Source organism: Gouania willdenowi, chromosome 17 (genome assembly GCF_900634775.1).
Source record: "Gouania willdenowi chromosome 17, fGouWil2.1, whole genome shotgun sequence".
Lineage (NCBI taxonomy): Eukaryota > Metazoa > Chordata > Actinopteri > Blenniiformes > Gobiesocidae > Gouania > Gouania willdenowi.
This window is the reverse complement of record NC_041060.1, coordinates 9,466,529-9,489,178: the sequence shown is the minus strand read 5'-3', so window position 1 is coordinate 9,489,178 and position 22,650 is coordinate 9,466,529. Positions and strand designations below refer to the sequence as shown.

Genomic DNA, 22,650 nt, shown 5'->3' with positions numbered 1-22,650 from the left:
CCGCCTTATTTACTACAGCTTTTAAAGAAACAGAATCACTTTTAAAAGCCTCAATTCTGCTAAATTGGTTTTGAAGTCAAAATTTTGAAAGCCCATTACTGAATATTTGCAGCAGATGTTTCCACAAACTACATTTTGTTCGGTTCATTCATAAAGTTGTAGTAACTAAGGAGGAAGGACTTTTTATTCCACTTTGCAAAACTTATATTGAGGCGACTTTTTCATTGAGATCGGAGCTACGCAGGAGCTGAAAGGATGGAACATTGTTGCTGTTGATTAAATTATTTCTTTGTCATTATGTAAATGATGTTTTTCTTCTCTGAGGTAGGTGGTAATATGTCATTTGATGGTTATTGTATATTACTGAGGATGAGGAATTTTCACTGGACACCAGGGTTGGGGACAATTTCAGTTACGTTTTCCATTATTCATGTTCAATTGCGATTACGGTGACCAGCATTTTTTCCAATGACAATTATAATTTTTCCTCTGGAAGTCAATTACGTTCTCAATTACTAAAGTTCAAATTAAATTAATCACAATTACTGAGTCTTAAATAAACAACTCAATAGAACTTAACCGTCCTCTTGTGTTAGCTTTCTGTTAGCATCTCTTTTGACCCATGTCTTAAATCAGCTGTAAAATACACTAAAAATATTATCGATCATCCAAATTGTTTTTCATCTCTTGATTACCGTTTTAGGCTTCCTAATAAGCAAAAATAAGCATGAATAATGATGAAAAGAGGTTAAAAGTAATAATAATGGGTCCACATATGCAACATGAGGTGGGAAAAGTTATGGAAAATATTTATACAGTAAGTGCCTAAAATGATTGGTAAGTGGAAAAAAAAATGTGAAGAAAAGCCATTGAAATTTGATGAAGAAATGGCAGTAATGTTGCAAAAATGCATTAAAAGTAACAAAAATATGGCATGAAAAAGTGATGAAAGTGGGTTAAAATATGGCAAGTTTGGTGCAGTTGCAGAAAAAGGGTAAAAATAGGCAAAAATGGGCTCAAATTGTTCAAAAAATATTCATAGTTTCGTGAAGGAATCTGGTGACCCTCTCCCAGCGTCTCTCGACCCCTAATGGGGTCTTAATTATTGTGAACTAATAATAGAACCTAGTGAGGTGCACAAACCAGTCAAAACCAAATTATTATTATTATTTTGCACTAATTCATTAGAGAATATGCAAGAATACAAACTGCACAGATGTTACACATTTTGTCTTTGTTTTAGGCTCAGCTCATTCATGATCGTAACACAGCCTCCCATTCAACAAGTGACAGAGAAGCAGGCGCTTCACCAGAACGCGTCCACATGACCTGGACTAAAGAAAAGCTCCTAAATGAAAAGAACCGACAGAGGGAAAGCATCGGACAAGTTAAGGACATGTTTAATATGAAACCGTAAGTACAAGCAGCTGTGCTCCGAATGTTTTGTTAAGGGTTTGAACCATTTTAATCCATCTTACTTAGCTGTTCAGGTACAATTACTGATGTTTTACTTTGTAGTTTGTTCACTGGATGGGCAACTCAGTTTAATTTTCTGCAAAATTTCCTGAACACTCTAAAAACACACAATATGGTAAAAAAAACAAACTATTATACACATACAAAAATATGCAAAATGTCAACAGAAGTACACAGAATTACATAGAAATACTCAGACTGAAAAAAACACAAATTGACTGCTAAAAACACAAAATGACCGAAAAATATACAAATTAATTCATAGACAAACACGATGACTGCAAAAATGACAACAAATAATACCAAATGACAGAAAATTACACAACAAAAACAATAACAAAGAGACTCAAAAACATACAGACACACACTAGACACACAAAAATATGCAAAAATCATACAAAATGACATACAAATACACAGAATGACTCAAAAAATGGACAAATTGACTGCAAAAAATGACTCGATAGAGAAACGCAATGACTACAAAAACCACTAAAAATAACAACATAACAGAAAATTACATAAAACAAGACTAATATATAAAATGACTCTAGATGCCCACAAAATGACAACAAAACACATAAAATGACAAATGAAGTATACAAAATCACATAAAAATACACAAAACACATTAAATGACTTAAAAAAACACACAAACAAAACAACAACAAAATAACCCACAAAATAAACCAAACATGAGCAAAATCCTTTGTTGTTCGTCTTTTGCTTAATATTCTAAATGCTGACATGAATTTTGAACACGTGGCCATTAGATCTGACATCACGAATTTGTGGCACCCAGCTGTGATAAAAGTTGTCCATCTCTGTACTTTGTTGTCTTATTTCTGGAGTCGCTACATCCTTATTATGGATGCAACCTCCCCTTTGACAGAAATGACCATATTCATCACTTATATATCACATCACAGTATATACTTACTTATTAATTGTCTGCAATTGTGTCTGAGTTCCATATTGAAATAATTATTGACACTTTTCTTTGCCTCCATCCTACAGAGAATGGGAGAATCTGTAAGTAATTATATTTTTACTCTCCTTGGTTGGAATATTTGTGCATGTGAAATCATCTTTGTAACAATCTGTGGTTTGCAGAGGGGATTGTTTTTTTTTAATGAATGAATTCATGTTGTGGACCCTGGCTGACGCATCTGCTTTAACACAGGAACCAGTCGAATGTACGAAGAATGCACACAGCAGTGAAGCTGAATGAGGTGGTGGTGAAAAAGTCCCGTGACTCGCAGCTGGTGTTGCTCAACATGCCGGGCCCACCAAAGAACATGAAAGGGGATGCAAACTGTATCTTTTTTTTTTTATCCATGTAGCGTTTGTTTAATTATGTCACTTCTCATCCACACTAGTAGCTTTTTTATCTAAAGCTAAAAGTAAAAAATTGTCACAGAAATTGCGACTTGAAAATTGTCACTTTTGCTATTCATTAGGACAGTGGTTTTCAACATATTCAGCCCGCGACCCCCAAAATAAAGGTGCCAGAGACCGGGGACCCCCCTGTTCCTGAAGGTGGTTGAACAAAGAAATGAATATTGAAGAACAGTCATGTGGAGACAGGGCCATCTATAAGGGGGAATAAAGGGGAGAGATTTTTGGGCCCCATCTATCCATAAAGTCAGTAAAATGATGATCCATTGTTCTATTAATCTGTGATAACCACATTTATTTATTTATCTGAATAATATCCACTGTTGTCCAGGAAGTTTATTATTTGCGCCATAGTATATAATGATCTTAAAGATGTAAATCCATTTTAATCAGAAATAAAATGGGTTAAAAGTCACCAAAAATGGTGGAAAAGGATTTTAGAAAGCACAAATATTGGTTAAGACGGACAGAAAATGTGATAAAAAGGGTTCAAAGTGTCAATATTGAAACAATTAGTTTAAATTAGCAAATGATCAGCATGGCAAATCATAAATGCGGTTAAATTGGCAAAAAAATAAGCATCAAATGTGATGAAAAGAGATAGTAACTATAATGGGTCAACATATCCAACATTAGGTTGGGAAAAGTAGTGGAAAGGGTTTAAAAGTGCCAAAAATGTCTTAAAAGTGGAAACAATGTGTAGAAAGGCATTGAAATTTGATGGAGAAGTGGCAGAAATGGGAGTAATTCAGCAAAAAGGCATTAAAAGGAGCAAAAATATGGCAAGAAAAAGTGATGAAAGTAGGTTAGAATATGACAAGTTTGTTGTAGTTGCAGAAAAAGGGTAAAAGTTAGCAAAAATTGAAGGCATCTGGCGACCAGTGTCTTGTAACCCCAAATGGGATCCTGACCCCAAGGTTGGGAACCCCTGAGTTTGAGTTTAAAGTCTTATTTTTGTATTTTAGAAGGCTTAATCCTTTATTACATCAACATGCTTATGTGTATTTCTGCTGTTGTGCAAAAAGACCCTTAACCATGTGATTCCTCTCAGATATGGAGTTCCTGGAGGCTTTAATGGAAGGCCTGGACCGCGTCCTGTTGGTTCGTGGAGGAGGCCGAGAAGTCATCACTATCTACTCGTAGTAGTCCAAGATGTATTTGTGCATATATATTTTTTTTAATATAAGAACATTCCTCAGGAATCTTTATTGGATTGTAAAAGTCCAGAGGACTAAAGTCAGGAGAAGACTTTCGAGAAGCGATGTTCTGAGGAACCGAGACACTTTGAAGGAAATATGACAGAATGCTACATTTGGAGGCTGTTGGAGATTCTTGGCCACCTGTGGTTCTCTGACTCTGCTGTATTTATATTTTTAAAAAACATTGTTGTTGCTGTTTTTTTTTTTGTTTTTTTTGTACTTCTTATATATGTTTTCAAAAATCACTGCCAAATTAAATCTCTTCATCATCTTGAAACTACTGACCTTGCATCACATCAGCCTAAATAAGGAATCTGAACATATTTTTTGTCCTTCATCTTTTCTAAAGAATGGTGTCACTGAAATTACACTACATACAGTGCTTTCAAATTAACATTGTTGTTTTTATTGTTCTTTTGTTTTACCAAATACCATTTAAATGCATTCATGACTGAATAAGTATGGCTGTTTCTATTGTCTTCACCGTAATCTTCATCGTTTAATTCACTCCAAACAATTTGTGTCGTTGAATCAGTTGTTTTTTGTTTTTTTTTAAATTCCACTTTGCATACATTTTTTTTTGTATTATTAATAATGACACATTAGGAATCAAAACACCAAAGAAAATACATTGACAACTTTATTTGTTTCAGATATCTACAATTAATGACAATGTTGCACTGTTTGTTTGTGTTCTCCTTTATTTTGGCCAAAAACAACACAAAAAAAAAACACTCATCAAAATCAAAAATCATTTTAGACACGTGATGCTTTTTTTTAAAGTGTATTATTGGTTTTTGTGTTGTAATGTTGCTAAAACTCAAACTGGATTTATGTTTAAGAACACTTGGTTGTTGGAATCTGTGACATTTAAGCAGGAGAAAGTATTTATAACACTGACTTTATAATAACTATCCATTTTAAGGTTTTAAGTAGTTAATAGATCATTAATAAACTGTAAGTTAATGAGTTATAAATTGCTTGTTGAGTATATATGTATTTACACAGTAATACATTATAGGGATGTCCCAATACAACTTCATTTCCAATATGATACCGATATTACAGCCTTGCGTGTTGGCTGAATCATACATACAGTACTTTTTTTTTTTTTTTTTTTTCTTTAATTAAAAAAAAAAAAAAAAATACTTATTTTGTAGTGTGGATTATTAGAAAAGGTTTGATCAAGTGATGTTACTTAGAGAACAATAGTCAGCAACAGTAGGTATGAGGAAAACTGACACATTTATTATTAATTAAATGTTAACCTTCAACATAATATCTACAGTATTCTACAATTGAATAAAATATATAAGAAATGAATTGGAGAAAAAAAATCTGAAATTTTAATTCGATATTCGTTTTCAGGCTGATATGGGATCGGAACAACCCTAATACATTATTTATATATATATATATGCAGATTTTGCAAGTTTTCCCACTTTCAAAGACTGACTGATTTTTTATTTTATTTTTTTTTTTTATATCATAGATTCACTTTTGTTGCATAAAGTAAGTATTTGATACAATAGAAAAATGGAACTTAATATTTAGTCTAGAAACCTTTGTTTGCAGATGTCAGACGCTTCCTGTTGTTCTTGATCAACTTTTATAACTTTATGACAGAATAGTTGCAACTGTAGAATAATACAATATATAAAGTTTTAACTGATGTGTAACAAGTCATTAGTAGGTAATTTACTAATAGCTTATTCATAATCTATTAATAATTTTTAAGGTATAGTTACAAATCATTAACATATAATTTATAGATTTTTAAGTAACAGCTTGTCAGTGATCACACAGTTATCAATCCTTAACAAAATGCTAGTAAATATTCAACAAGCAATGTATACACGCATTAACTAAGTTTATTGTTTAACTATTAACTACTTATAATAGAGAGTTATTGTAAAGTGTTACCAAAGTATTTTAAAGGTAGTAATGTATTCTAATACTTTTTGTCTTAGTTTGAGAGACGGTTGTTTGACTAAATGTTTCCTCACATAATGAGTTCCACTCAAGTGTTTGTGAAGAATTGAAGGAAAACCTCCCATAACCCAACACGCTACAGATCTACAGACACGCACTGACAAAAGCAGAGGAAATGTCAGAGTTGGGTGTCGCTATGTACAGGAAATGAAGCTGAATGAATGCTTGTGGATTTCTCTGATTGCTTTTTTCATCTGATCTTGTGTTACTTCCTGTTTTTTTTTTTTTTTTGACTCACTTTGAAATCACAGCCCAAGCCACTTCTTCAAGTCTTGAATGTAAATCTGTTTTTAGGATTTCACCACTTTTAAAAAGCTTTGATTAAAACTTTTTTTGTTGTTGTATTTTTTTGTTGTTGTTTTTTTAATGCTGAAGTTAGAAAAGTGTTGCCTTCCTGTTTATTCTGAGGCACTGGATAGCTGAGTCGGTTCAATAAAACGCTATAATCCTTAAAAGAATTCATGAAATCGCTAACTTTATGACATGCTTTGACTCATCTTCCAGTAAGAACTGAAGATAAGATTTGTCTAAATGAAAATCTCCTATCTGTGCTAGATATTAGAGAAGAATCAAAGATGGAAAACAGGAGGTTTAGGAAGGGAATGTAGTCTGCACCCCACAAAGACGACGCGGTGGGAAAAGTGGAGGAGCTATTAGCATTCCAGCATCGGTTAATGGTTGGGTGTCAACATCACAACCTGGATTATCTCACCATTCCTGTTGACCTGATCGACCCTTCCAGATTTTCTTTTGTTGACTTCTGAGGAATGAAATTTAACAGTCTTGAAGTTTTAAACTTCTGCACGCAAATATTCTGGCTAAGTAGTGTTTAGAAAGTGTCTATTCATACGGATGCCGTATACAGACAACCCCCTGAGCTATTGGTAAGTTTACCGAAGTATACGTACGTAGCGTGTTGGGTTAGGTTTAGGATTAGGTTATAACCCAATATCGCAATAATTTTTAGGGTTAAGGCTAGGTTTAGGGTTAGGGTTAGGGTTATAACCCTATATCGCAACACATTTTAGGGTTAGGGTTAGGTTATATCCCAATATCGCAACAATTTTTAGGGTTAAGGTTAGGGTTAGGGTTACAAGCCTATATCGCAACAATTTTTAGGGTTAGGGTTAGGTTATAACCCAATATCGCAACAATTTTTAGTGTTAAGGTTAGGTTTAGGGTTAAGGTTATTACCCTATATCGCAACAATTTTTAGGGTTAGGGTTATAACTAGGGATGTAACGATTCACTCAACTCCCGATACGATTCGATTCACGATTCTGGGTTCACGATACGATTTTCTCACGATTTATTTTACAATATGGGAATGTTGACAAATGACTGAAAAATATTCCTTTATTTTTTTGGGGAAAATACTGTACTATTTTCCTTTTATTTTTCATTGTCAAAAGAATCCCTTGATAAACTATTCAAAATGATGCAATTTAACTAAAAATAAATCTTGAATGAAATAAATAAAGGAATAATACAAATGAAGAAGCCTATTAATTTAAATTCTGGTTCTATAATAAACAATTCAAAACTGCATAATAGTTCTTTTTCTTTTTAAAAGTGCAACTGAAAATGTATTTTGTGCCTTAACGATTGGACTTTAAAAAAAAAAAAAAAAAAAAAGTCATTTTACTGTATTTACGTCAGATATTTGTTTAGACCAGCAGAGGGCGCTGGTAACCCAGTAGTCGGTTGGCATGCAGTTATTCCACCAGTGAAGAAGAGAAGCTATGCTAGCAGACAGAGTTAATAGAAAGACATGACTTTTACAGATATTCACGTAATATTACAGATATACTTTTGGTGCTAAAGGAGTAAAGAATTATTTATGAGCATGTTTAACAGTAAATGGCGGCCAGAAAGAAAATAGTAGCAGATTCCGCCCGTCACGTCCGCTTCTGGAAGGATTAATATATTGCGCCCTCTGCTGGTTAAAAAAAGTACTGCGATTCAATTTTCAGAGCATCGATGTGAACCGTGGTACCTATGAATCGATTTTTAACTGCCTTACGATTAATCGTTACATCCCTAGTTATAACCCTATATCTCAACAATTCTTAGGGTTAAGGTTAGGGTTAGGTTATAACCCTATATCGCAACAATTTTTAGGGTTAGGGTTAGGTTATAATCCAATATTGCAACAATTTTTAGGCTTACGGTTCGGTTTGGTCTCAGTCACGTGACCTAAACTGACCAATGAGGTGCGCTGCATAGGAATAGAGTGTCGGTATATTGATACGGCAACCGTACAGATAGTCACTGCCTTTTGTTTACATGTTACAGACAAAGTACATCTTATGAGCTCCTTAAATAAAGACAAAAAAAGAATTCTGTCTGATGACACGTATGAACTTTCTCTTCATTATCTTATCATATTTGCTTATAATTAAACAAAGCAAGAGAGGGGTATACAAATACAACTGAATCTATGTTAACTGGATAACCAATAGGTAATGGATTCATTTAATCAGTTCAGCAAGTCATGTCAAGAACGCTTAAGATGATGGTTTGTATTGTTCAAATCATGTGACTTTGGCATTTTATTCATGGTTCAATATTTCACAAAAATCGGCTCATTGTGCATTTATTGGGTTTATTGACAACAAAATATGAACGCAATTTATTCATATCATAGCTGTTTAGTGATTAACTAATGGATATAGGCAAGGAAATGTTAACTTTAGAGTTAACGGCTATAAAATATAGTTGTTCTTTTTGAGACAATAAATAAATAAATTAAATTGTTTTATTCTTACAGCTGAAATAACAGCCATGGTCAATAATAGCATTCATTACAACAGCAGTGAGATTATTTCACATATAATAATTATTTTCAAACTGTGATATAATGACACATCAGGTTATTAGAGACTATTTGTTTGGAGTATTTATTTATTTATTTATTTATTTATTTGCCCCGTTGTGTTGGAGTTAGCTTAGCATTTGGTGTCAATGCTTTTAGAATGATATTGTATTTTACACTCTTAGTCCAATGTAATCATCAGTTAGCTTCTAAATGACTCGTTTAGTTACACAAATAAAATAAAACAATAATAAAAAAATAAAATAAAATAACCCTTATTACACTGAAATGAGTAATTAACGTCAGGTGTTCATCGCTGTGGTGACGGTATCCATAGTGAACGTCACTGTTAGCCTTTAGCATCAGAAAGGCTAACAGTGTAGGCTGTCATTTTATAGGTTTTTCCTTCCTTATAAATCATGGAATCTTATCATCCAGCTCTTGTTTTAACACACGTAGGATATCGTTTGTCAGGTAAGTCTTTAATCAAAACTAATTACATGTTATTTCATCTGAGCATTAATACTAAAAAAAAAATTCTTTGTGAATATTTTATGATCATTTTTCGTATATTTTTGTGTTCTTTGTGTATATCTTACTTTATTTTTTTTGTATATTTTAATTTTCTTTGTGTATTTTTTCTTATCAGTTTTGTATATTTCTATGTTAGTTGGGTTCCTTTTCCGGTCATTTTTTTTGTTCCTTGTTTGTATTATTTTCCTGTAATTTTTTTTTTGTTTTTTTGTCTGTGTTGTGTATATTATTGTCATTTTTGTATATTTTTTGTGTTTGTTGTGTATATACACAAAACGCTCCTATTGTTTTGTATATCTTCCTGTCATTTTTGTATATTTTGATGTTCTTTGTGTATATTTTTCTGTCAGTTTTGTATATTTCTGTGTTTGTTGTGTATAACCTCCATGTCGTTTTTGTGTTCTCTGTGTATATTGTTGTGTTTGTTGTGTTCCTGTCATTTTTCTATAGTTTTGTGTTCCTTGTTTGTATTTTTGTACCTATCATTTTTGTATTTTTTGTGTCTGCGTTGTGTATATTATTTTCCTGTCATTTCTGTATATTTTTGTGTTTGTTGTGTATATACACAGAATGCTTCCACAATTGTGTTATATTGTGTGTGTGTTCATGATTATGTCATTGAAAGATTGTCCTCTTGAGCAGAACGGTAGGAGAGAGGGTTGACCAAGTAAGTCATGGCAGAGGGTTTTTTTTTCCTCTCTAAGGGAGTCAAATTTCCCAAATCTGTGGTTCTTAAGAACCACTGAGCTCAGGACTGAGAGAGCCTTTGTGCTGAGAGAGAGAGAGAGAAATAGAGTAGAGGGTCTTCACATCAGCTCAGTGAGGTGGACGGACTACACTTCAGTTTGCTGGAGTTTCATCACATGTTCTCTTCACACTGGATTAACATTTACACCTTCACTAAAATGTTTCTATGGTAAGAAACGAACCATCAAATCCTTTTTAACAAAGATCTGCATCAGCATCACAGTTGTTTTTATTTATTTATTTTTTTACCACAAACTCTGTGTTTTTTAGTCTTTAGGGTGAATGTTTAGTCTCATTATGCTCCTGCTGTGTCTCAGGTGGTCTCCTGCCCTGCATCTCCTCCTATTCCTGCTGTGTCGGCTAACTTCTGCACTCCAGGTTATAGATGGTAAGGTTTTTGTTCTTCAGAAATGTTTTCACAGTGTTCCTGCAAAGAGGTTTCTTTGCAATATAAAGAAAGGCTGATGAAAAGGTTCCTTCTCCAAAGCAGCAGTTCTCAACCTTGGGGTCAGGTCTCCAGATGCACAAAATTATTTTAGAAACAAAAAAACAAAACATACATTAAAGAAGAATACACAAAGTGGAAAAAAAAAAAAAAGAATTCAAAAATATAGAAAAGAGGAACAAGAAAATAAAAAATACAAAACAGCAACAAAAACAGCGAAAATCCTTAATTTGTTATTTCCTGTATTAATGCTCAGATTGGTCATTATTCTAAATGCTAACATGAATGTTGATAATGTGGCTATCTGGTCAAACAATCGCTTTTTTTAATACATGAAAGACGTGTATTAAAAAAAAAATATTCACTGTCTTTGGCTTTGAATTTTTGGCTATTAATTCCTATAGTCTATAGGGATTTTTATATATATATATATATATATATATATATATATATATATATATATATATATATATAAATACAAGTTTTCTTTGATTAAAAAATGAAATTTTTCTCTGCACAAAATCAAATCAACAAACATAGCCCCTTATTTTTCTTTATGCAGGCTGCTTTCCTTTGATGTTTTCTGCCATAAGCATGTCTTGCAATGATCACAGAACTGTCATAATAAGCTCCTAAAACTGTCTTTTGACATAAAAAATGGATTCAACAGAAGTCCAGTGTTTTATTATTATCACACGCAATACTCAACCTGCTGAGCATTTGCATTTTCACACCTTGGTGTGCTGTTGTGGTTTCTCATTCAATGACTTCCCGCTGTGAGGGTCTGATTATGCAGCTCCGCAGGATGCTGAGAGTTTGTCTGTTTGGCAACACATCATGGCTTCCTCTGCCCCCTTTACATCCAGTGTGTAGCTGACGACAGGTCAAACGCTGCACCGGGGTGAGAAGTTAAGTGTGTAGTTTGTATGGTAATGAGGTGAGAACTTTCCTCTTTCACTGCATCAACTGTTTGTGTGTTTGGGATGTTGGGTTTGGGGGTGTTCACATCACAATCAACTTTGAAGTCAGATGTTGGGAATATAATCGATTCTGAGAGTGCAAGGTTTTGTTTTTTACTTTTTTAGGCGGCAAAAAATGTTATGTACAGAAGATTTGCTGAAATCGTCTCCTTTACGTGTTTAGAGAATCATCCAAAAACCTCTAATGTCTTTGTGTTTCCCCTATTCATCAATTGCCCAAATGTGTCATTATATTATGTTACCATGAGATTGTGATTTTTCTGAAAAGCAGAAATGGGTAACTGGCGGCCCGGGTCCCAAATGCGGCCCTCTGTCTAATTTGGAGTGGCCACAATAGTAAACGCACAAAATTAATAAAAAATACAAAAAACAACACCACAAATTCACAAAATGACAACAAAAATCACAAAAGGACAACAAAGATGCACAAAACTACTCCAATAACACCCAACATAACTAGAGAGATACACAATACACAATACACAAAACACGAAAAACAACAACAAGAATAAACAAAAATGACTTCAAAAACATAAAATGAGAAAAATGTATCTGTATAATAAATCTCAGAATGGTAATTTTTCTAAATGCTGACATAAATGTTGATAATGTGGCTCTTATATCAGACAAGCGTGGCCCTAGCTGTGATAAAAGTTGCCCATCCCTGGGTTGGAGTTTTACTGTTACTGTAGATTTAGTGAGTTAGCATTGTGTCCTGTCACTGTGTTTTCTGCCTGAGTTACTTATTTTGATGTCATTATACATGCATTACAGTATGAGTCACTGTTCTCGAAAACCTTGAGCTTGATGTTCAAAAAGATTACCTTAATCATGTGTTCAATGCAATGAAAAAAGCTACAGATTACACTGTGTAGTGTCTGTGAACACACTGAACTCAATGGTCCTTATTCATCAACCTTGCGTGAAAACAGGTGTAAATTTGAGTGCACATTTGGTCGTATGACAGGACCAACATGTGATTCATGAAACATTCTTATTTGACCAATCCCAGCCTAAAAATGATCAGGTGTTGATAAATGTGGTGGCTGAATTCGATCTTCATTAAGATGTTACGCCCTCCTGTTTCGGAGGCCCCGCCCACTGAGGTCAAACAAGAAAAGAAACTTTTCCAAGATAAAAATCGGCATCCTCACATTTGAGGTGGAGCAAAACAAAGATGTACTTTTTGGTAGTGTGAAAACTGGACTTAAGGATTTCATTTAAACGCTCTGTGGAAGAGGATCAGTTACTGAGCATGTGACGTCTGCCCCCCTGTGTGCGCGGCCAGCTATTTCCTAACAAAGATCCTGGAGACAAACATGGATAGGACGTTTGTATCGGCCTCAGTTCGTACGCTTTAGGCAATAAATATCACAAAGAAATTATTGATCAAAACACTTGTTATCCCTTGTGTATGTTTATTAGGCCTTCAGCCAATTTCACCTATAATTAATCACATTACCGATTACTGCAACGCATTTGTTAAAGTTTAAGAAACTATTTACTTTTAAAAACTTGAATGAGGTCCTATTTCCTCTGTAGAGCTGCCCTTTCTCCAAGATAGAGCATAGTAGTGAGTTCCGCGTGTGTGCGCACTGGGTGAACCACATGCTCCTGCTTAGTAGCAGAGTTTATTAGCACGGTTATACAGTATTCCGTGAAAGGAAATCCAAAAAAGTGCTATCAGTAACGTGGGCTTTTTTAAAATTCATTTTATTTTGTTTAATTTGTTTTAATAATCTGTTTAGATCTGTTCTGAATATGTCTGCTTATGCTTAAAGCTGCAGTTTGTAATTTATTATTTTTTTTCCGGTTTTATTTGGTCAAAAATCTATTATCATCTTATTATATTGTATTTTATATTGTAATTCAAAGTGTTCTGAGTGAACAGTGAATCTCTGCTCCTTCTCCTGGCTCTGTAAATGAGTTTTAGAAATACAGGAGTGTGGTGATGGACTTCAGCCAATCAGAGATCTTTCTACCAACAGGGCAATCTCATGAGCTGTTTTAAGCATTAGTATTGGCTGCTCTAGCTGCTCGTCAAAACTTGATGCGTGTTCCCGAGCCGAGAGTAGGGACAGTCCCATGGCTTTATGTTCCAGCTGAAGTCTCTAATGTGGCTTTTGGAACAGCGGTTACATGGCAAATCAAGAGGAAAAAGAAAGACTGAGGTGGAGAAACAAACAGAATAAAGACACTAATATGTTCAGGAGGAACGCTGTCCGCGGTGTGTGCACCGAGTGTGGAGCGCCTCACGATTGTACAAACCCCAGCTTAAATGACAGCTTAGGTTTGTTGAATAATTATTAATTATTTTCAGACTCACTCAGATTTGCATACAAAAGGTGATTAAATCGGGCTTTCGATGGTGAGATCTGATGTGAGATCTGATCGAAGCGTACGCTCACGTTGAACTTGATAAATACCAAAGCTTGCGTGAATTTGGTCGAACGCACATCGCACGCTCAAATCTGAACATGCGAACTGTTGATAAATGAGGGCCCTTGAGTCCAAGACAAGACTAAGACTGGGACTAAGATGGTCTCGAGTACTACAAGACTAGGCTTTTACCAAAACTGTGTGTAAATGTGAGACTCAACCATGGAAACATGCAAAAATCTTGTTTGTCGTTCATGTTTTAAATCAAAAGAAACATTAAATTGGTTTAACCGGGAAGAGTGATTTAATTATGGTGCATGTCATATATTTTTTGCAAATATCACTGGAGAACGGAGTTCTGGTTTGGTGTTTTGTGGTGCCCACACTTTCTCCTCGCACTGTGCCAGCCTCATTTATTAAGAAGGAAAACACACTCATTTCTGGCTCAAGGGTCCTTCACTTTCCATTTGCCGTTGCTTGAGTTGCTCTGAAAGAATTCCATGTTTAGCCAATATGAGTGATCGTGAGGTGAGCGCAGTAGGAGAGATTATTTTTTCTCATGTTTTTCTAGCCTACTGTTAAACCAAGAGACACATTTTAGAAACTTTGGTGTTGTTAGGGTTAGAAGTGGCTTTGTTTTGGGCTTTTAACTTTAGTTCTACTCCTCACCATATTTGGTCAGGTTCTGTTCCTGGAATGAAACATGTTAGAATTTTACGACTCGTTTATTTAATGACTCAAACTTGGCAGATGAGCATATCATAGAGCAGTTTTCAAGAGCCTGCCAGTGAATGTATTCAGTTATTTTAAATAAGCGCACAGTGGCTGTCCTGTCTGAAAATGTGATCACTGAGCCAGTGTGACTTTGATTTGAACACAGTTGGGAACAATGGAGCAACTGTAAAAGGTGTCCTTGCTGTTTGCTTGTAACGGTCGGTGCTTCATGGGAAAATAATCCATCATTGGAAACTTGAAATGAGAATGGGTGTTTCTTTCAGAGACTTTGGGCTTTCTGTTGAAAACAGTCGTTCTATCATATTTTCCATGATGCCATTCTCACTATAGCTTTTGTCTTCATCAGCATGTGTTCCCATTGGAAAGTCCTTAAAGTTGATCAATATCCACCTGTTTTTCTACTTTTTAATTTGTCCTCAATTACTTAAACATCAAAGGTCGACTCTGCTTGTGTTGTTTGGCTTTTCGATATTTCTGTTTCAATCCTTGGCAATGACTCAATCATAAGTTACAGTAAGGTTTCATTGATTGACCTTTTTTTCAGGAAAATTACCCTGATTTCCTTGACATGTTTCAACTGTCTACTGCCAGTCTTCTTCAGGGGCGTCTGCTGATCGCTTTGATATTTTGTCAGGAGATCAAAGTAAATTTCCTGAAAAAAAAAGTTGTCTGAATAAATGAAACCATAACATATTATTCAAATGGAAGACCAAATTAACTTGCTGGAATGACTTTATCATATTGTGTGCCCATTGGTTATTCTCAATGCTGTTTTTAAAAAAAAGGTTAGAAATGTTCCCCTTTTGCATCGAAAAGTAAAAGAAACTGTAAATAATTTGACTTTATTATAAACTAAATGAATTTGCAGACATTTATTTTATGCTTTTTAATACACAATATGTCTGAATCAATATTTTCCCATTTTTGTGATCTTGTTGAAGGATCAACTATATTTTCTTTTTTTAATGTCATGCATTCCAAAAAACACAACAACAGGCTTTTAAAGTACTTATAGAGTAACTTCAAGGTAAACTTTCACTTTTGGGTTATGTCCCTGTGCATAGACACTGGATAAGTCAGATCATATTTCTGCAATTCAATTTTCAATTCAATTCAACTTTATTTATATAGCGCAAAATACAACAAAGTAATCTCAAAGCGCTTAACAATATAAAATTCATAGTAAGAAAGAAAGAACCCAACAAGATCCACATGAACAAGCATTTAGCGACAGTGGGAAGACAAAACTCCCTTATTTTTTTTATTTTTTTATAACAGGAAGAAATCTCCGGCAGAACCAGGAACCAGAATTTTAACCTCTTCCTTTACCTAAGCATGTTTAGGTTTAATCTATAGGTTTAATGTATTCCATGCAAAAGCTCCATATGATTGGTTAAATTCACTAAATCTACCAATGAAATGCATGCAGTAGCCAGTCTAAAAATACACTTTTACAAAGTAATGAGTGATATCTAATGAGCATAATTTTGTTTTCAGTTAAAAAAAATAAAAAAAAAATAAAAAAAAATACTCTAATTTCTTTATTTTTATAATGCAACTAAAATAATACCGTACAATTTTATTGATTAATTTGGTTTGGAGTATGCAGATAAACCAATATAAATCAAGGAATAGGATTGTACACATAGTTGAAATGCAATGCTACACACAAATGTTTTATGATGATGGAAAATCAACATTTTTAACTGGGATGGACACAAACACACTTAATAACCCGTCACACAGTAAATTGTGCACAGCACAGCCTCTGCAATTCTAAACAATGAGGATTTTTGTGGTGCAAATAGTGGGTGGTTGTCAATAGGTGGTAATCTGCCAGAGAGGGAAAAGAGTAGCGAGCATGAGATAATATTTTCCTGTCATGTTTTCCATCATGTTCAGCAAATGTCAGAGACAATCATAAAAGGCAAACAACAATGACACACTTGTTCTGAAGAGTCTTGGTAGCACAGCAAATTACCGTAATGTATCTAAAACATCAACGTTATAACCCGAGGATTCTCTTTTACTTTTACTGTGTCGTTCTTGTCTTTTCTTTCTTTTCCTCACATTTGTCATAACAGAGAGGGACACAAGCTGTTGCGAGAAGGTCATAGAATGCTTGCAGCTGAGCAAACTGCCCAACACACACAAACACTCACAACATGCTGGAAATCCCATTCTGTAGCCTGTGACTTCAGAAGTAGGGCAAACTAAAAGCCAAAAGATTTTCAATCATATGTCAATTATGTATGGACTTAAGGTTAATAGTTACAATACAATATTTAAAAATAATCAAATATAATAATGACTTTTGTTATGAACTGCACAACCAAATACAGTCACATATCGGATAAGTAATGTAATATTTACACAAGTCAATGTTTGATGACTCAGCTGCCTTATATCCTGCACCGTACCAAAATCCCTGAAAGTAGCTGCTGTGAAACCGCTGTTAAAAAAGAGAACACTGGATGCCTCTATACTGGCTAACTATAGACCAATCAGCAACCTTCCATTCATGGCCAAGATCATTGAGAAGGTGGTCTTCAACCAACTGAGTCAATTTTTAACATTCAACAAAATATTTGATAAATTTCAGTCAGGTTTTCGTTCTCATCACAGCACTGAAACTGCTCTTATCAAAGTGATCAATGACATAAGGTTGAACACTGATTCAGGAAAAGTATCTGTTCTCATTCTGTTGGATCTAAGTGCTGCATTTGACACTGTAGATCATACAATTTTGTTGCACAGATTGCAAACATGGGTTGGACTAAATGGAAAAGTAATGCAATGGTTTAAGTCATACTTGGAGGAGCGAAGCTATTTTGTAAGCATTGGAAACTTTGAATCTGACAGATTACCAATGTCCTGTGGGGTTCCTCAGGGATCTGTTCTTGGACCCCTTTTGTTTAACCTTTACATGCTTCCTTTAGGACAAATTTTACAGAACTGTAAGGTTGATTATCAGAGCTATGCAGATGACACACAACTATATCTATCACTGAACCCAGATGACCATGGTCCCATTGAGGTGTTGTGTGACTGTTTAGAAAAAATAAACTGCTGGATGAGTGAAAACTTCCTTCAACTAAACCATGACAAGACGGAGGTGATTGTCTTTGGTAACAAGGAAAAGAGGACTGCTGTCAGCAATTATCTTGAGTCTCGATCTTTAAAAGCTAAAGACCAAGTCAAAAACCTTGGTGTTCTGATTGACTCAGATCTTACATTCAGCAGTCAGATCAAATCTATCACAAAAACAGCCTTCTACCACCTAAAGAACATCTCCAGAGTGAAAGGTTTAATGGCTCAGAAAGATCAGGAGAAACTGGTCCATGCTTTTATCTCCAGCAGACTGGACTATTGTAATGGTCTTCTGACAGGAATCCCCCAAAAGAGCATCAAACAGCTACAGCTGGTTCAGAACGCTGCAGCTCGGGTCTTAACCAGAACAAAGAGGTCAGAGCACATTACTCCAGTTTTAAAGTCTTTACACTGGCTCCCAGTCAGCCTCAGAATAGACTTTAAAGTTCTGCTGCTGGTGTATAAATCTGTGAATGGGTTTGGTCCAGAATACATCAGTGACATGTTAGTCAGGTATGAACCCAGCAGGTCTCTCAGATCAATGGACACAGATCAGATAGTGGAGCCCAGAGTTCACAGTAAACATGGTGATGCTGCTTTTAGTTGTTATGCTGCAAAGAAGTGGAACAAACTGCCAGCAGAGCTGAAGTCAGCATCCAATGTGAACATTTTTAAATCAAAGTTAAAGGCACTTTTTTTCTCTACTGCATATGATGATTTTAAATGTTCTTATTGATTTTAAACAATTGAATGTTTTATCATGTAAAGCACATTGAGTTGCCTTGAGTATGAAATGCGCTATATAAATAAATTTGCCTTGCCTTGCCTTGCCTTTCCCATTTTAATTTGACACCATCAGTGGTTTTCAACCTTTTCAGCTCGTGGCCCCCAAAGTAAAGGTGCCAGAGACCGGGGACCCCCACTGTACCTGAAGGTGGTTGAACACAGACATGAACATTGAAGAAGAGTTTTATGGGGCCCATCCATAAAGTCAGCAAAATGATTGTCCATTGTTCTATGAATCTGTGATAACCACATTTATTTATTTATCTGAATAATATACAGTGTTATCCAGCAAGTTTATTATTATTTACACCATAATATATAGTAATCTTAAAGATGTAAACCTTTGTCTTAATCAGAAATAAAATGGGTTAAAAGTGACCAAAAATGTAAAACTTGGTTTAAACTGGTAAATAATGTGCTTGACAAATTGTGAATGTGGTTAAATTGGGACAAATAAGCATGGAATATAGTGAAAAGAGGTTAAAAGTGATAATAATGGGTCAACATATGCGGTGGGAAAAGTGGTGGGAAGGGTTTATAAGTGCCGAAAATGTCTTAAAAGTGAAAAAATGTGCTGAAAAGGCATTGAAATTTGATAGAGAAGTGGCAGAAATGGGAGAAATGTAGCAAATATGCATTAAAAGCTGCTAAAATATGGCAAGAAAAAGTGATGAAAATAGAAACTAGGTTAACATTAACATATGACAAGTTTGGTGTAGTTGCACAAAAATTGTAAAAATTAGCAAAAATGGCCTCAAACTGTTCAAAAAATATTCCAGTTTTTGAAGGCATCTGGTGACCTCCTCCCAGTGTCTCGGGACTCCAAATGGGGTCCCGACCCCAAGATTGAGAACCCCTGCTCTATGGAGTCTTTGAGGTTAGGTCAGGCTAAGACGATGACATGATGAAGTAATGACTATGTACTATGCTGTAATGGAAAGTGTCCATTTGGTGATGAGCAACACCAAACAATGTATTCTTTGATCCCAAACAAACTGGAGGCCTCTGAGTGTTTCAATGAGCAGAATTGAGTGTCTGTTCAGCTTGTTGCATGTGTGTGTGTTCAAAGTCAAAAGTAGATCATTAAACCAATAACCTGTCACTGAGGGCCTGTTGACATTTCTTATGACAAACCTCATTCGACAAAGTCGTTGAATTAAAACAGTGACTCATTGCAACTTAAATCTGTTCAAACATACATTTGATTTATGGATTGATGGATGAAGTAACTCAACACCAATATTTAGAAGTGATTGGACTGTAGGTGAACGTGACGTATCACGTCTATCGTACAACATAGAAGACCACATAAGAACAATTTTCACTTTTATTTTGATTGTAGTTTTTTTCGGGCGACTATCTTGGATAATGTCGTCACCAGTGCATCATCGCAACAAGACGAGAATGCGCAGGATGACTGGATTTATTTTAAAGCGGAATGAATGTTTACAACCACTTACTTCGGGAAAATTCAGAATTTACATTTTAATACTGAATTAAGTGTTTACAAAGTGATTTTTAATTATTTAAAGATGATTTAACTTTTATTCTGAGTTAAAAGGGAATTGAAGTTCTCATGTAAACGTAGCCAATGTCAATATGAGTATTTACAGTAGAGATTTAGTTCTACTAGTACTAGAGAGAGAGAGAGAGAGAGAGAGAATTAGAACTACAAATTAACTTTTTTCTGTTGATTCTGTTGTTTTTATTTTTTTTATTTTGCCATTGAAAAAGGCTATTACGTCTCAAAATAACTTCACTAATCAGTTGATCTTTATTTGTATAGCGCCAACTCATAACTCGTGTTATCGCTTCACAGAAAGCAGGAAAAAGACCTTACTGTCATCTAATTACTTCATGACTTTGATGCTTTTGACCGACATTACATAAATACATTTTGTTCTGTATTGTTAAATATTAGAATATCAAATTTATTTAAAAGACTGTTATGTGGGGTGGAATTGCTCGCTAAGACGTCCAACCCTCCTCCTTATATTAGCTTTTAACAAAAATTGTTGTCAAGATGATCTGAGAAGTTGCCAGATTTAGTGAGAAAGTCACCAAGTTGGCAACACGGGCGTGAGGGTGGGCTCTCCAGTGATTGGCTCTGGTGCACATCACATGTTTTTTTTTTTTTTTTTTTTAGGATATTAGACCCACTTTAGTCGTTTTTAAAAGCCCTTTGTGCAGTCACTCCTGTAGATTCTACACAGCTTTCAACTTATCCTGAGTTACCATGACTATCTGTCAACATTGAGCTACTCTGTAAAGCTCCCGGTGGACAATTTTACCAAATAATTTATGAATGGTATCATTGCAGTCCAAACAAATCCAACATTGCACACCTTAGAACCAAGCAGCAGCCATGTTGAAAGTCTCAGATCAATCTGAGCCGGATTCAAAGAGATATTTGAGGACAGACAGACAGACAGACAGACAGATGCCTTATAGATAGATGTAACTGTGGATCTATAACTATTAGGGTCTGTTGATTATTAGAGATTATTGGGTTTCAGCAGATGCATTTGATCCCATCAGTACAAATTATTACAGTTGTGTTGTTTTACAAAAATATTTGCAGTGTTTTTTGTGTCTGTAAGTCATGTTTTTATACATATATTTGCTCCATATATATACTGGATATAACAGGGAATTTGCTCATTTATAGCCAAAAGATAAAACACTTCATGCTAATGGGGGCATGAGCACTTTACAACACAAGGCCTTTTGACCTTTGAATCATCTGGTATACACAGAAAATTGGTCTCTGACTAGTTTTTTTTTGTTGTAAATTTGGTCACAAGGTAAACATTTATGATGTTCACTGCTGGTTCAGACGTCTCTCAGAGCAGATTTTTGTGTAACTTATTATTTTGGAGCACTAACAAATGCACTTCTGGACTGAAGGTGGAACGACTCCAGTGTGTGTTTTTCTTGCTCAGCCTCCCACCTGTGTATGCAACAAACGATGTGCAAAAAAGTCCCAAGGTCCACTCGCACAGTAGCTAACACACACACACACACACACACACACACACACACACACACACACACACACACACACACACACACACACACACACCACAGCCGGCGTCTCTGTAAGAGTCGGGGTCACTTAAGTAGGGGGCAGACCTTTTAAGGTAATGATTGTTAAATAAACTGCATTTACTCCAGACCACGTCCTTGATTTGTCTAATCACTGCATCTTAAACTGACACTGTGGGGCTGTTTGGCAGCAAGACTTCTTGAATTTATCATCCAAAGGCCTGCTGCGCTAAATGCACATAATTATGCTATTTTCTCTTTGCATTTCTTAAAGATTTCACAGGTAACAGCGAATAACCTCTGTATAAGAAGTCTAATATGTGGTCTTTAAGTTCAGTTTTTGAGTTTGCCTGTGTTGACATAATATATACAGTATATTTAGATTTTCTCAAACCAGGTTAAAAAATAATACATTCGGTAATCCAGATGTTCAGGCTCATGCTTTCTTTACCTTCATGTCATTTCCACTCTCCTCTTATCTATCATCGCTGTTTTCATTTGTTGGTTCCAGCTCCTTACCCTCTCCCACTCATTTTCCATGCTTTTCTAAAATTAAAATAAACACTACGACCAGTACATACTCGTTTTTGACTGTGATTAAATAAACATCTCATATTAGACTTTACACATACATGCGTTCACACAATATCCCCTTTTTATTAGAAAAATCAGCAACAAGTTAAATAAATTCAGATGTTCATTAAAAAGAGATTACATTTCATTACAGGTCATCCGAGTTTGTATTACTTTTAGAGAATTCTTCTTGTATTAAAGTGAACATATAAGATATTAAAAAAACACAGCTAACCCAAATGCTAATAAATGGTTTACGCTATCATTGAGCATATTTTCACACATTTAAACCGTTTAGCACTCTAGTTTAAAATGTATATTACATTATTTGTGTACACTACCTAAAACCCAATGCTCTAGTAGGCTGTGCAGTTTGAATTATTATGTTTCTGATTATTTACACTTTAAAATATGAGTGTCAAACTCATTTGAGTTCAGAGGCCAAATACGGAGCAA

The 22,650-nt window shown here is 34.9% G+C and overlaps 2 protein-coding genes across 3 annotated transcripts in view; both read left to right on the top strand.

Annotated features, from left to right (window-relative positions):
- Positions 1 to 5,050, top strand: part of LOC114479061 (solute carrier family 12 member 7-like) — a 39,134-nt gene extending 34,084 nt beyond the window's left edge. For both annotated transcript variants that reach the window (XM_028472505.1, XM_028472506.1), the window contains 4 exons: positions 1,244 to 1,413; positions 2,494 to 2,508; positions 2,660 to 2,793; positions 3,926 to 5,050. In XM_028472505.1, the coding sequence (XP_028328306.1) occupies positions 1,244 to 1,413; positions 2,494 to 2,508; positions 2,660 to 2,793; positions 3,926 to 4,017 (411 nt within the window). In that variant the 3' untranslated portion in view covers positions 4,018 to 5,050. The remainder of the gene's footprint in view (positions 1 to 1,243; positions 1,414 to 2,493; positions 2,509 to 2,659; positions 2,794 to 3,925) is intronic.
- A 5,079-nt stretch (positions 5,051 to 10,129) lies between these two features.
- The window catches only part of LOC114479590 (collagen alpha-1(XVIII) chain-like), a 50,096-nt gene continuing 37,575 nt past the window's right edge, over positions 10,130 to 22,650 (top strand). The window contains exons 1-2 of the mRNA XM_028473343.1: positions 10,130 to 10,330; positions 10,479 to 10,549. Of these exons, the coding sequence (XP_028329144.1) occupies positions 10,278 to 10,330; positions 10,479 to 10,549 (124 nt within the window). The 5' untranslated portion in view covers positions 10,130 to 10,277. The remainder of the gene's footprint in view (positions 10,331 to 10,478; positions 10,550 to 22,650) is intronic.